Source organism: Gavialis gangeticus, unplaced genomic scaffold (assembly GCF_001723915.1).
Source record: "Gavialis gangeticus isolate Ggan-Ray unplaced genomic scaffold, GavGan_comp1, whole genome shotgun sequence".
Classification (NCBI taxonomy): Eukaryota; Metazoa; Chordata; order Crocodylia; family Gavialidae; genus Gavialis; species Gavialis gangeticus.
In genome coordinates, this window is record NW_017728997.1 from 51,696,220 (window position 1) to 51,709,703 (window position 13,484).

Consider the following 13,484-nt stretch of genomic DNA (forward strand, 5'->3'; position numbering starts at 1 on the left):
GGCCCGGGGCCCCCGGTGGCCGCGCGGGGCAGCGGGGCCTGGTGCCGCAGTCGTGCTGGCGGAGCCGGGGGTTTTCGCCGGGCAGCAGCGCCGCTCTGTCGTGTCCCACAGTCTGGGATCCGCGGCCGGCGCTCGTGTAGCGGGGGCAGCCCCTGGCTGCGGGGAGCGGAGCCGGGGGACTGGGCTCCTGCTTGGAGCTTCGCACTGACCTTCTGTGGCAGCTTGTGTGTCTGCTTCTTCCAAGTCGGGCCCTCCCCGTCCCCGTCCCCTGCTGTGCGCGGCGATAGCGCCGCGTGTCCAGTGCCGCAGGCTTCGCGGGGCAACGGAATTCCGTGGGGGTGCGCGTTCAGTGCCCCCTGCCTCCCCCCCTCCCGAAGCCTTACAGCGCTGCTGCAAAGGGTTGCTCTTTCCTGGCTCTTCCCCATCACTGATAGCCGGCTCTCTCCCTGCTGGGGAGGGTGGGGACCACTGGGCAAGCTAAGTGATTGGCGGGCTTGTCTGGCAGCAGGGGCCCCCTCTGCTGTGGTGAGCGGAGCAGCAGCCCCTGGTCCTGGCTCAGCTGCAGCTCTGCTCCTTGATGGGCTGTCCAGCCAGTCCCTCCCCTCTGAGGTGGGATGCTGGGGGAGCAAGAGAGCTCCCTGTAGTGCCGACATTACCTGGGACACTACAGAGAAGTTTCAGGCAGGAACATTTTTGTAGTGCCACAGGTGGAGTGCACATGTGCACACCTGCTCTTTGTACTACCACTAGGCCACACACAATCCTTCAAACCCAGTGTCTGCCCACAACCTTAGTGGTGTGTTTGCTGATTTCATAGACATTAGGGCTGGAAGGGACCTCAGAAGATCATTGGGTCCAGCCCCCCTGCCCAAGGGGCAGGAAGTCAGCTAGGGCCAAAGGTCCCAGCAGGATAAACATCCACATGTTTCTTGAAAGTGTCCAGGGTAGGTGCTTGCAGCACATCTGGGGGGAGTCTGTTCCAGGCCTTGGGGGTTCAACAGTAAATAAGTTTTTCCTTATGTCCAGCCTAAAACGGTCTTGCAGCAGTTTGTGACTGTTGGACCTTGTCACCTCCTGGGGTGCTCTGGTGAATAGGTGTTCCCCCAGATCCTGATGCACACTCCTGATGTATGTATAGGCTGCTACCAAGTCACCCCTGAGCCTGCGCTTCTTCAGGCTCAGGAGTCCCATAGCTCGCAGCCTCTTTTCATAAGGCCTGTTCTCTTGCCCTCTGATCACGTGTGTGGCTCTCCTCTGGACTCTTTCAAGCTTCTCCACGTCCTTCTTAAATTGTAGAGCCCACAACTGGATGCAGTACTCCAAATGCGGCCTCACCAAGGCCAAGTAGAGCGGGAGGATGACATCCTGGGTCTTGCTTGAGATGCATCGGTAGATGCAAGCTAGTGTTGTTCACTTTGCCAGCTGCAGTATCACACTGGTGGGTCATATTCATCTTGTGGTAAGTCAGGACCTCCAAGTCTCTTTCGGTCATGATGCTAGTGAGGTGTGGTGTTCAGCACTGAACATAATATGTGGTCACTTGCTGAAATTGCACCTTCACATTTTCACAGAAACTGAAAAATGACAGTTTTCGCAATTACGACGAAAAATGGTGTTTGCTGCTATTTCCCACAGAATTGCCAAAAAACAGAAAAAAAACGTTCTAAAAATAAAATGCTGGTTCCCTAGTGGGAGCCACTGTTTCTCACCAGCTGCTGCTGCCTGGCCCAAAAGCCTCCTGGTGCAGGGGAAGGTGCTGTCTAGTGGAGTGGGGATGAAGGGAAGCAGGCAAGACAGTGGCTACCCCCTCATCCGTCTTTCCCTGGTGGGGCTTCTTTGCCAGTCAGTGGTGAGAGGCAAGGCTGCATGAAGAGCAGCCCTCTCTGTCAGTCATCGGGACTGAAGAATTTAGCATGTAAGAAATTCATTTTAGGTTATTTTTAGTTGAAATGTGCTCCTTAGATAGCATGTACTAAAGTTACTGTCCCAAGCATGGGTCCGTTGAGCTGTTGGTCATTTGTAAGCTGAGCATTCATTCTTTGTCCTCCTCAGCTTTAAATGAATCAGTATGATCTAGCTTCTTTATAAGATTTATCTCAGTTTGTATTTAAAAGTAGTTGGTGTAGCTTGTCCTGTTTGCTATTTTATTCACAGATACTGTTCCGAGTGATTACCTTTGGCTTGAATGCATTTACTCTCCGTTACTTATCAAAAGAAATTATTGGCCTAGTGAATGTAAGGTAATAAAGAATAACAGAAATTAATTGTGGTAAAATCCTTTATAATTCTGAAGGCTACTGCTTCCAGTCAGTAGTTTCCAAAACCTCTTTGACTTGCAGGAGTTCTACAGTGAAATGTTTAGTACTGTTTTGAGTGACATAGGAATATTTCTGCCTTTAATATAATGGACCTGTCAATCTACTTACTCACTTTTGAAGTTATTCTCTAGATTCTTATGATTCTATATTGGACATACAAATATTAGGTGCTGGTATTGACAGGTGATAAGTGAGGTTAAATATTTCATTTCCCTCTACTCTTATGGGACCTACCATATTTTTTCCAACATAAGATGAGGAAAAAGCCCATTGTCTTACATTCACATACAAGGAAAGCTCATTAAATAAATTGTCTGTCATTAAATTGCTACCAAAAGTAGTGTGTGCCCAGCAATGGAATCCAATTATAAAGTTGATAAATGCAGCCAACACTGAGCATGACAATAAAGTTCTTGGCTCATATTGGGCAACATGCCGGTGGGAACCTACCACAAGGATAAGTTAGTGTAACCCATCTGAATAAGATATATGGTAGTGCCCATTGTGCTCAGCCCCCCTCAGTGCCCTTTTCCAAGTCATGGTGAGCCACTACATTGAATATATTTTGACTTTCTCTTCACTCCTGCAGCTGAGTTGGACCTTCCTTTCCCATTTCCAAGGAGTTCTGTTTTTTCACCAACATTAAATGTCTGGCAAACATCACTGAATGGGGTCCCAAACAGCTTATGCAGAATCCCTCTGTCACTCCCTCTCTCAGCTTGTCTCATATGATTAGTGTGACCCTGCCCTCCATGAGATGGAGCCAGACCAGGTTGCCCTGCTCGTCATCCATATGTACATTTTTGGAGAATCTTACGACTTGTGACAGGAACACCCATCGTGAATAGGTGTGCCACTAAATAGCACATGGATCCTTTTTTGGGGGTTGTATATGGAGTACACACACATACTGAGCAGTGCTGGGATATGGTATCACCATGGCTTAAAATGCTGTTATTTCTGCTGGGGTCCAACCCAATGAACTATATGGTAAATCATGAGCCTTTTGGCTTTACACTAATGTTATAGTTTGTATTATATACAACTAAGCATAGAAGTGCTGCTTAAAAGTGTACTTTTGAATTACCTCTGCTAAAACTTGCAACAGTTTCAGAAGAGGTAAGCTACATCAGTTCTGGATAAACTAAGTCTATGGGCACCTGTAGTCATTTTCCTATATGCAAGTTAGTGCAGGTATGTTTGTTTTTAGGTCAGTGTTTTCAGATATGATTCTTACTTCTATGGGCTCAGAGAGAACAGGGTCTGATAGTAAAGAAGGGGGTAAGGGCTGCAGGGGAAGAAGTTGTGGGGGCAGAGGGCAAGTGGTCTGTCTGACCCTTGCCCAGTTTAATTTTCTCTGCTGTAGCAGTGGGAGGGGGGAAAGTTCAAGGCAAACCTCCAATAATTAGGTTCTATACCTGGACAATTTTAACAAATTTATAAATTTTCCTTATATTGAATCTGATTATTGGCGGGAATCATCTTTTATTTGAGTAAATATGGTATTTAAATGTTTTCAGGTAAATCTTGGAGTACTGGTTCAAAAAACTAACTATGTTGTATCCTTATATTCTCTTAAATGTTAATAGAAGCTATATATTACACAAGTACAATAAGAATTATTTATTAGTATCTATATTAAACTCTATAGAGTGATACCACTTTTTATCCCGTTGTGGATAAGTAGGTCCACATATTATATATTCTTTTTGGTGAAGACAAGTCTGTTGAAATAAATTCTTACTTCATGTTCACAGCTTTTACAGGCAGTTATACCTAGTAGTTTTATGTAAGCTTTTGGGTTAGTGGAGTGTGGTATTTGTCACCACTCCAAGCATTAGTTTGGATGATACAGATATATTTATTCTTTAGGGAATTTGTGAATATTGATATTAGTACTGTCTCTGGTGTAACTATAGAAGTTGGTACGCACAGGGATCACTTTCTCTCTCTATCCCCTTTCTTTAGGCTAACACTGCTTTATTCTACAACTGTTTTCTTAGCGAGAGAGGCATTTCGCAGAGCTTGCCTAAGTGGAAGTACAAGGAGAAATTGGACCAAAACTATTAATCTGCTGTGGCTAACGTAAGTTGTCCTTTAACTTTTTTGTTTTTCTAGTTAGGGGTGCGCTGATAAAGATATGGGCCGATTTCGATGGCCAATTATTGACCAACCGTGTTGGCTGATGCTGATCCAATTGCTGATATGCAGCCCAGTAGCATGGAGAGCAGTATCTGGCTAGTAAGTCTGTTGTGGGGAAGGGGTGTTGGGGGGGGTGCTGCAGATTGAGACCCCCCACGGTGAGGGAGGGAGTGGGGCTTGGGCAGGGGCAGGCAGTGCTTAGCCAGCATGGGGCAGGGCACAGGACAGAGCTGGAAGCTCATCCAAGGGGCAGGGAGGGAAGGCTATAGCAAATTTTGGGGAGGCTCTAGTCCCCACATAGCCCCACTCTACCAGTGCCACTGCTGCCCACCCCACCCCACCCCACCCAGCCCAAGGAAAGCCGCCGGGAAGAGGCTGGAGTAGCCCCAGCCCTGAGCACAGAGTGAGCAGCCAGCCCTCCTTCTGCGCACAGATCTGAGGGGCACATGCCTCCCCCAGGGGTATGCACAGTAGTGGAAGCCATGCCCCCCCATTCCCTGCCACCCCAGGATGAGCTGCTGCCCCAGCTGGGCAGCATCTGCCCCAGCCCAACTCCCTCCCTCACAGCGGGGACCTCGATCTGCATTCATCAGCTCTCCCAGAGTAACCCCCCCACTGGAGTAGTGGGGTATGTGCAGGAGTACCTGGTTCCAGCGGTGGAAGTGTTGGGGTAGGGGCACAGTGATCTCAGTGATGAGGATTTTTAAATCTGGAAGCATCAGGGGCAGGAGCAGGCATAGGGGGCTTTTAGAGGCATGATGGGTCTTACTTTATTGTGGGGCATGGGGGAGCAAGCTACATCTACAGTGAGGTAGCACCCTGAGTACTGGGAGTAGTAGGTCCCTGGAATGCTTTGAGTGTTGGGAGTAAACTCCCAGTTCACGTATCATGCTTGGGAGCATTTTATCCAACTGGTACCTCCATAGGTTAGCCTTTGGAAATACCTTGAAGGTGTTTCAAAACTGCTCAAATACTGTTTTTCTACACCCACGGGGTTTCATCATCATTAGTATATAGTATGTTATGAAAAGATTTGGTAGGCCTTCCAGTAGTCTTTCCCTTTCTGGGAAAGAATTAAAAAAAAAAAAAAAAAAAAGGATGCGTCTTAGAGAGAGTAAGTATTCCCCTGAAGGGAGGAGATTGTCATTAGTTTCTTATGCGAGGCATTTGAGAACGGCTAAAAAGAATGAAAAAACTTATTAGAGGGATTGAGGGTCATAAAACTTAGACTATGTATAACACATTTGCATAAATCTTTTCATTTTCAAGTTTTAAATATTCTAATTTTAGTATAGTGTCAAGTTAAAACATTTGCTTTCTGAAACAAAGGACTCAGCATGTAATGTTTTCACTGTCTGCTCTGCTTGGAACGAAGTCATTTAGGCCCCCTCTATGTGTGCAAGTAAGGGTGCAATGAGATCTAATGCACAATCCATACAATTGTTCCTCCTGCCATGCCATACATGCATGGCAAGAGGTGTGATTGTGGGATTGTGCATTAGATCCCATCGCGCCTTATTGCCGGTATAGGGGGAGCCTGATGCTGGGCTCCCCCTGCATTGGCAAGAAGCATGCTCCCACATCTGGGAGCTCCCTTTGCTGACAAGGGGAGCATATGCAGCTGGGACTGAGAATCCCCACAACTGATGGGGCTTTCAGTCTTGGCTATGCATGGGGCATAGCCATGACCAAGAGCCCTGTTAGCTGTTGCACGCTCAGCCCTGCAGTTGTGGGATGCTGCTGTGGTCTTCCAGCTGTGGTTGTGTGTGGAGTGCCCTGCAGCTGGGAGATCGCAGCAGCTGTCAGCTGCTGCCTGGAGTGACTCTGTACTCCTACAGCTGGGAGACCACATTGGCTGTGATCTCTCAGCCCTTTGGGGTACATTGTGCTCCCCAGTGGCTGGGAGATCACAGCAGCTATGGTCTTCCACCCACAGGACTGCATACATATGCAAATTAAAGCTGGATAGAATCTAGCAATAAAGTTACGTCACATTTTTGAGTAATAACTTTATAGCTGCTTGGATCTTTTAAGGCACAATAGCTAATTTGCATGAGCAGCCAGTCTAAATTTAACTGCAGTTCAGAAGGTAATTGTGCAATAGATATAACATGAAGAAGGGACTTCAGTCTTTTTTCCTGTTTAGACAACACTATTATTCTGTTTAAAAAAAACTTGTTTAATATTAATTTTCTGTATGTTTTTTTTTTCCCCATCTGCCCCTAAAGAGTTCCTTTGGGGGTGTTTTGGTCTCTCTTCCTGGGCTGGGTCTGGCTGCGGTTGCTTGAAGTACCTGATCCGGATGTAGTTCCTCACTACGAATTTGGAGTAATTGCATTTGGTCTCTCTGCAGTTGTTGAGCTCCTAGGAGAACCATTTTGGGTTTTAGCACAAGCACATTTGTTTGTAAGGCTTAAGGTTAGTAATATAAATGCATATAATGAATGTTTTCTTTTTTTATTTCTACAAGTGGTAAATAAGAAATTACAAAAATATTTTACATGTTCAAATGTGCTACTGCATTTAAAAATAACTTTTGCAGTTTACTACTGTAAAGCTTGATTAAATCAAAATTGTGGATGAACATGAGCAAGAAAAATAATTATGTTAAACTAATATGAAAAGAATAAACCTTTTAAAGCCAACACATGTCAACACATAGATATATTAATGTGTAGGCATGAGCTGACACCAGGCACAAGGTAGAAACATCAGTGTGTCCATTTCTAGCATCTGATGAAAGAAGTCGTTTATGAACACTCATGTATGTCTGAACTCTTTGGACTTTAAAGTCCCACCCTGGCCTGCCTTCTGCCTGCCTTCGGATTAGCATAGCTAACTATCCTTATAAAATAACTTAACTGAGGAAGAAAGTAATAGTTCCATTATGTTTGCATTTTAATTATTTTGGGATATTACCTTTGAAAATGCAGCATTGCAGAAAATGAAGGTTTTTCTTTTGTAGAGCTTTTATTTCTTTACTTCCCCCTTTACCAGGCAACAGTTAAGGAACACTTATTGAGATAATCAAAGGTGGCTCAGGATTTTTTATTACACATTTTTGAAGAAATAAAATCAGAGCTGTGGGGCAAAGTTCTTTTAGCTGTGATAATCTCATATCTAATATGTATTAACATTGTCTACTTCAAGTACAGTTTGAACAGAATGTCAGATCTTTTTGCTGCTGTGAATAATTGTGAATTTTTTTTTAAGGTAATTGCTGAAAGTCTTTCCATATTCTCCAAATGCCTTCTGACAGTCATTTTAGTAGCTCTCCTTCCTCACTGGGGACTTTACATTTTTTCTTTGGCTCAGGTAAGTTTTTAGCCTTCTCTCTTGTAGATTTGTGATTCAAGCAAGCTTCTTTTTGATTCTTGTTCTTGTATTTAGCTTATTGTCTAATCCTGAAAGTACATGGCGAATGTTTTTGGGGGTTATGGAGATATCTGTTGTTTGCTAATATTTGTTTATTGACTTAGCACCATGACCCACTTTGCTTTAAGAGAAGCACATAACACATCATTGCTGCTGTATGTGTATGCGTTCTGCAAATAAGGACATAATGTCATTCTTTTTTTCTAATTTATTCACACAACCTACTGACTGATAGACCTAATCATAGAATTGCCTTGGTATTAATTCTAAGGAATATTACTTTGATTTTATACCAAGGGCAGCAGCAGATTATGTTGTCTTAAAAAGTATGTTGCTTTAACAAACTTTTGTGCTTGCACATTTTCCTTATTCCAAAAAGATTAGATTGCCTAGTGCAGGGGCAGGCAAAACATGGCCTGCAGGCCAGATCCAGCCATTCTATCTGGCCCGTGGAGTCCATCCAAAAAGCAATTATTACTGGCCCATGGCTACCCCTCTGAAGGCCAATGGGAGATGGGCTTTCAGAGGTCGTGTGCCATTGGTGCCGTTTGGCTGGGTGGGCTCCGTGCCTCCACATGCGGCACCCCGCTGGAGTGCTGGAAGCCCCACATGGAGGCATGAATCTGGCCTGGCCTGATGGTGCGAGGCTCCCAACTGCAGTGCCAGGAACCCTAAATGCTGGTGTAGAGACAGCCCAACTTGGTTTGAAGGTGCATGCCAGCTGGCCAAGGTGGGCGGGCTCTGTGCTGCCATGTGCAGCTCACGGGATTCGGCCAGAGCCATCCGCTGCCAAGGGTCTCTGCCTGCTGTGGGACAGGAGTGGCCCAATGGCCTACTGCCTGCTGCTGCCACCAGTGGCAAGGTCTGTGCGCCATGAGGGAAGCCATGTGCTGGGGGCGGGGGCACAGCTGAAATAATTGCCCACCCTTGGCCTAGTGTATGATATATGAAATCTGGAGGCCTTAAGCAAATAATATCATTGGTAATTTGGGGTAAACATGTTTACATTCAACAACTTTAATAACTGTCACTTAATTTTAGAGAGAGCTGTCCAAACTAATAAAACTTTTGTATAGATGAACCTGTCTTTGGTGTTTTGCTGGAATTATGGTAGGGTTTAAACCCCATTATGCTAGGCGTGATACAAATATACTTAAAATACCTGTCCCAAAGACTTCATGATATTTCACAGTTCTTAAAGACTCGGTCATGGCATATTTTGTGGCTTGAATCAGGATTCGCAGTTAACTGTATTCTTCTGTCAAGTACAAGCTTTAGAGTTTAGTTCTAAAGACAGAAGCTGTCCTTTATATTATTTTATTTATTTTTGTATTCTTTTTTCCTGCACAGGGGTTAGTTCCAACTAATGTAGTTGGGGTTTTTTTAGTATGCTTCTTCACAAACTGACTAAAATAAGTTTAGTATTAGTCATTTGATGGATTAATTTTGACTAGCTGGGAATACTTCTGGGAATAATTCTACCTATGTGGATTATACAGTAATGTTTTTTTAATTACAGCTTTTATACACCAGTGTTCTAGTGCTGTGTTATGTAATTTATTTCATGAAGTTTTTGGGTTCTCCTGAAGCAACTAAGAAATCATTTCCAGTTTCTAGAATGACAGCTTTGTTACCCAGTTTGGATGGAGATCACGTAAGTAGCAGATTTTTATATTCAGTCCACCTTGAAGGAAACTTTAAAATTGTCCTGGTTGACTAATGAGACACTGTTGAAGTAATATTCACCTTAATGTGTGTGATTTAAAAGGATATATTTTTAATGTAGAAAAACAACTGGGCAAGAATAAATGCAGTGAATAAATAGTTCTGCTAACGGTACTTTTATTGCTGTTAAATCAAAGCCATCAGTTCAATACGATCAGTTCCGTTTCCCTCTACCCCGCAAGCACTCTTCACAAAAAAGAAATGAAACCTATTACTAAGCTTTTTTGTTGATGTAGAATTGTTCATGGAAACACATTTTTTAGTGTTTTGCATAGTCCTTTGGTTAAAAATGTAGCCAGATGTAACACTAAGTAGAATGTGTATTAGATTTCAACAAAGTTAGTTTCTTTCTAGCTAATATTAACAGAGCCAGTGTGTGGTTTCCTATTAACTTTTTACATGCAAGGTGTACCATACAGTACAAATCTTTCACCACATTTCTCCAGAATTTACTGAAGTCACATAACTTGGAGCGATAAAATGGGGATGGAGAAAGAAATTAAGAGTTACAAGCAGCAAGAAAGATATTTCAGGTGAGGTTTTAGGCAAAAGAAGCATATGTACAGGAAAGTAGTTCCAGGTGGCATAAACTGCAGAGGAGGATTTTCAGATTATGAAATTTGTGTGAGTAGTACTGGGTGGCACCTTAAATTACAAATAGTTTTAGTGATTTCACTGGAACTTGGCTTGAAGTAATGTACTTATGAATGTGAATGATTGCAAAATCTGTGCTGGCTGGCTTGTGGGGTTCCTTGAGGGGCTGGGAATCTGGGGGTGGGATCAGTGACAGAAATATTAAGCCCCACAGCATCCCAACATAGAGGCATAAACACCTCCTAGGGTTAATGTTACTGCCACTTGCTCTGTTGCTGGATCTGGTCTGCGAGGAGCCCTGAAGTCTGGATTTGGTCTTGGGGGACTAAACGAGTTTGACATCTCCAGTTTAAGTGTAAGGCCCTTTGAATTGCTCCAGACAGTGAGAATACAGATGTGTGTGGCTGGAGAAATACTTCAAAAAATGTCCAAAGCACTTTAAAAAGTGATAAATTGGGTAAAGTATTCCATTTCCTTCTTCTCTTCTGGGACCTATTTAAATTTTTCTTGGTAAATCTTGAAGTACTTTAAAAGTGATCTCCAAAATGATGAACAGCATTGAATTGACTGAGCACCACCACTACAAGCTTTCATGTTGATTTTTGAAGGGCTGTAGCAGGGAGGCAGACTTGGGATTTGGGGGGCGTGCATGTCTGTATGGCAGTGAACTGCTTCAAATATCTAGTGTTCTGAACTAGAGTAGCATTTGAATCTACTGTATGTCTGTGGATGACTATAGTAAAGGGTAATAGAAAACCAACCCATCTTTTAGATACTTGATAACATTTGTAGGTATTAATGAGAGCCTATTTCAGTGTTTGGTTATTAGAATTATTTTGAAAATTGTCAGATTTATAGAGAAGCAAAGTAAAGAATTAGTGAGGCTAGTGGGTTTTTGTACTTTTTGGTTCTGTTCCCCTGAAACTGTGAGTAAACCCAATTACATTTCTGAACATTATTGGAATGTCCTTGTATCTGAAGGGTAGAACTTGTGTGACAGCTCTATATTATAATTAAGAAATACTTTAAACATAGCATATGTGGTGGAAAGTGTCCACCATCCTGTGTTAAATAAACTAGAAAATGAGTCCTGTATAGCAGGGTTTCTCAACCAGTGGGACTCATCCCAAAGTTCCTCTAGGTGGGACTCTGGTCACGGTGGTGAAACCTGAAGTGCCACGGCAAGACTTCTGATTTTGCTTTTGCACGCTTTTCTGATTTTGCTTTTGGCCTCCCCTCTCTCCCCGCTCATTGACCAGTGGGACCAGGATCCAGGATTTTTTGACCTTACATGGGTGGGACGTAAGGTACAAAAGGTTGAGAACCAGTGTTGTATAGCATGCTCCCAGGTGCCTGGGGGAAATCAGCAGGAGTGTAAATATGCAAAAAATTTAAATCCTTTTGTATTGTTTGCTATCATAAAAAATATTTGGGATCCCTATTACAGCACAATGTAGTTCTTTTTCCATAAAATATTTTTTGCCTTGGAAATTAACTCCAGCTGTGTGATTGAGATTCCTAGGATTGTATTCCTTGCTTTATTCTTCAGCTTTCTTTTTTAATAGTTATCCCTGTGCTGCCAGATGCCTACATCCTTTCCAGGATCACATGATTTTTGTGAAGTTTATAATTACAATCCATTTGATAAAATCTGTATTCCTCAAAGCCTTCTGTTTTTCAATCCCATTGTCAAATGACACCAGCTGTTTGTAGTGTTGCTGAATCGCAGCTGTTCAGCAATGCTACTTAATATCACATCCTATATTTGCTCATTCCCATCTTTCCATACTCCCCATGTGGTTAGCTAATAGAGAAAAATCAAATTAAATGTTTGTTGTTTTAAAGGGTTGGTACAGGAAGTGAAATTGATGATTTAAAAATATTATGAATAGGATGGGACTGGAACATGCTTTTAAAAGTAAGAACATTACATTTCCCCCATTCAAAATGGATGCTTCCATTATGGTTGGTTAATAGTTTCTGAATCAAATATTTGTATTAATGTGATTCTCTAAGGCAGTGGTTGGCAACATTTTCTGGTAACAGGTTAGCTTGGGTCCAAGACAGGCCAGTACTAGGACCCTACAGCCATTTGTTCTTCCTCCTGTCTGGCTGCAGTGCAGCACAGGGGGAAGCTCCCTGCCATCCAGCTACAGCATGACATGATGTGGGCAAAGCCCCCTGCTGCTAAATGCTGTTGAAACCCCACCTGTCTCTGTGGGCCTGATCCAGGCTGTGGGCAGTTGGTTGCAGACCCCTGTCTTACGGTGTAGACAGATTTGTAACATTTGTATCAATATCAGATGATACCCATATGAGGTGTTAAAACGTAACTTGCATCTTCATGCTTCTGTCCTACTACAAATGAACCTGTTTGGTTCTAGGTTAAAGTGATTTAGTTAATTTGTATTGCTACTGAATGATATGAAATGGTTAAAAATTATCGCTGTCCATAGCCTTAAGTATAAATTGAAGACATAACCACTTCTTTTTGTTCCTTGCTGAAGAAGATAGTTCTATTTAAGTCTTAATTAAACAAACCAGATGAAAAATCTAGTTAGTACCTCTAGAAGTTAGAACATTAATTTACTACTTCTCCAATAAAATTGCTAGATGAATATTAAGTACTTGGTGTAGTGATCTGAAAATTTGCATTCTTGATTCTGTCAGCATTGCTGCTTTCTGCTGCTCAGCAAACTCCCTAGGGCATATTTCTTGTGCTAGTGCTGGTGATCTCACTGGGACTAAAACCTGGAGGTTCCTGGCTAGAGAATCTTCCCCTCTATTCAGGGTCAGACTGATTGCCACAATTGGGATCAAGAATAAGTTTTACCCCATGGTCAAATTGGTGTGAACCGTGCATAGTTTCATAGTTTCTAGGGTCAGAAGGGACCTGAGTAGATCATCTAGTCTGAGCCCCTGCCATGGCAGGAAAGAGTACTCGGGTCAAACGACCCCAGCAAGGTGTACATCTAGCCTCCTCTTAAAGACCCCCAGGGTAGGAACCAGCACCACTTCTCTTGGAAGTTGGTTCCAGATCCAAGCTGCCCTGACCGTGAAGTAGTGCCTTCTGATATCTAGCCTAAACCTACCCTCTGCCAGCTTGTGACCGTTATTCCTGGTCACTCCTGGTAGTGCTGGGGGGAACCGGGACTGACCAGTGCCGCATAGAGGGGGAGGATCACCTCCTTGGACCTGCTTGAGATGCATCTGTGGATGCGTGACCAGGTATGGTTGGCCTTCCTGACTGCATCCCCACACTGCTGGTCCATGTTCATCTTGGAGTCAATGATGACTCCAAGATCCTTTTCTGCCCCTGTACTGACAAGA

General features: G+C 43.4%; 1 protein-coding gene across 1 annotated transcript in view; it reads left to right on the forward strand.

The window, feature by feature from the left end:
• Positions 1-2,151: 2,151 nt before the first annotated feature.
• RFT1 (RFT1 homolog) overlaps positions 2,152-13,484 on the forward strand; it is a 70,409-nt gene continuing 59,076 nt past the window's right edge. Inside the window, exons 1-5 of the mRNA XM_019505200.1 lie at positions 2,152-2,235; positions 4,287-4,403; positions 6,689-6,878; positions 7,674-7,775; positions 9,355-9,489. Coding sequence (XP_019360745.1) covers positions 2,234-2,235; positions 4,287-4,403; positions 6,689-6,878; positions 7,674-7,775; positions 9,355-9,489 — 546 coding nt within the window. The 5' untranslated portion in view covers positions 2,152-2,233. The remainder of the gene's footprint in view (positions 2,236-4,286; positions 4,404-6,688; positions 6,879-7,673; positions 7,776-9,354; positions 9,490-13,484) is intronic.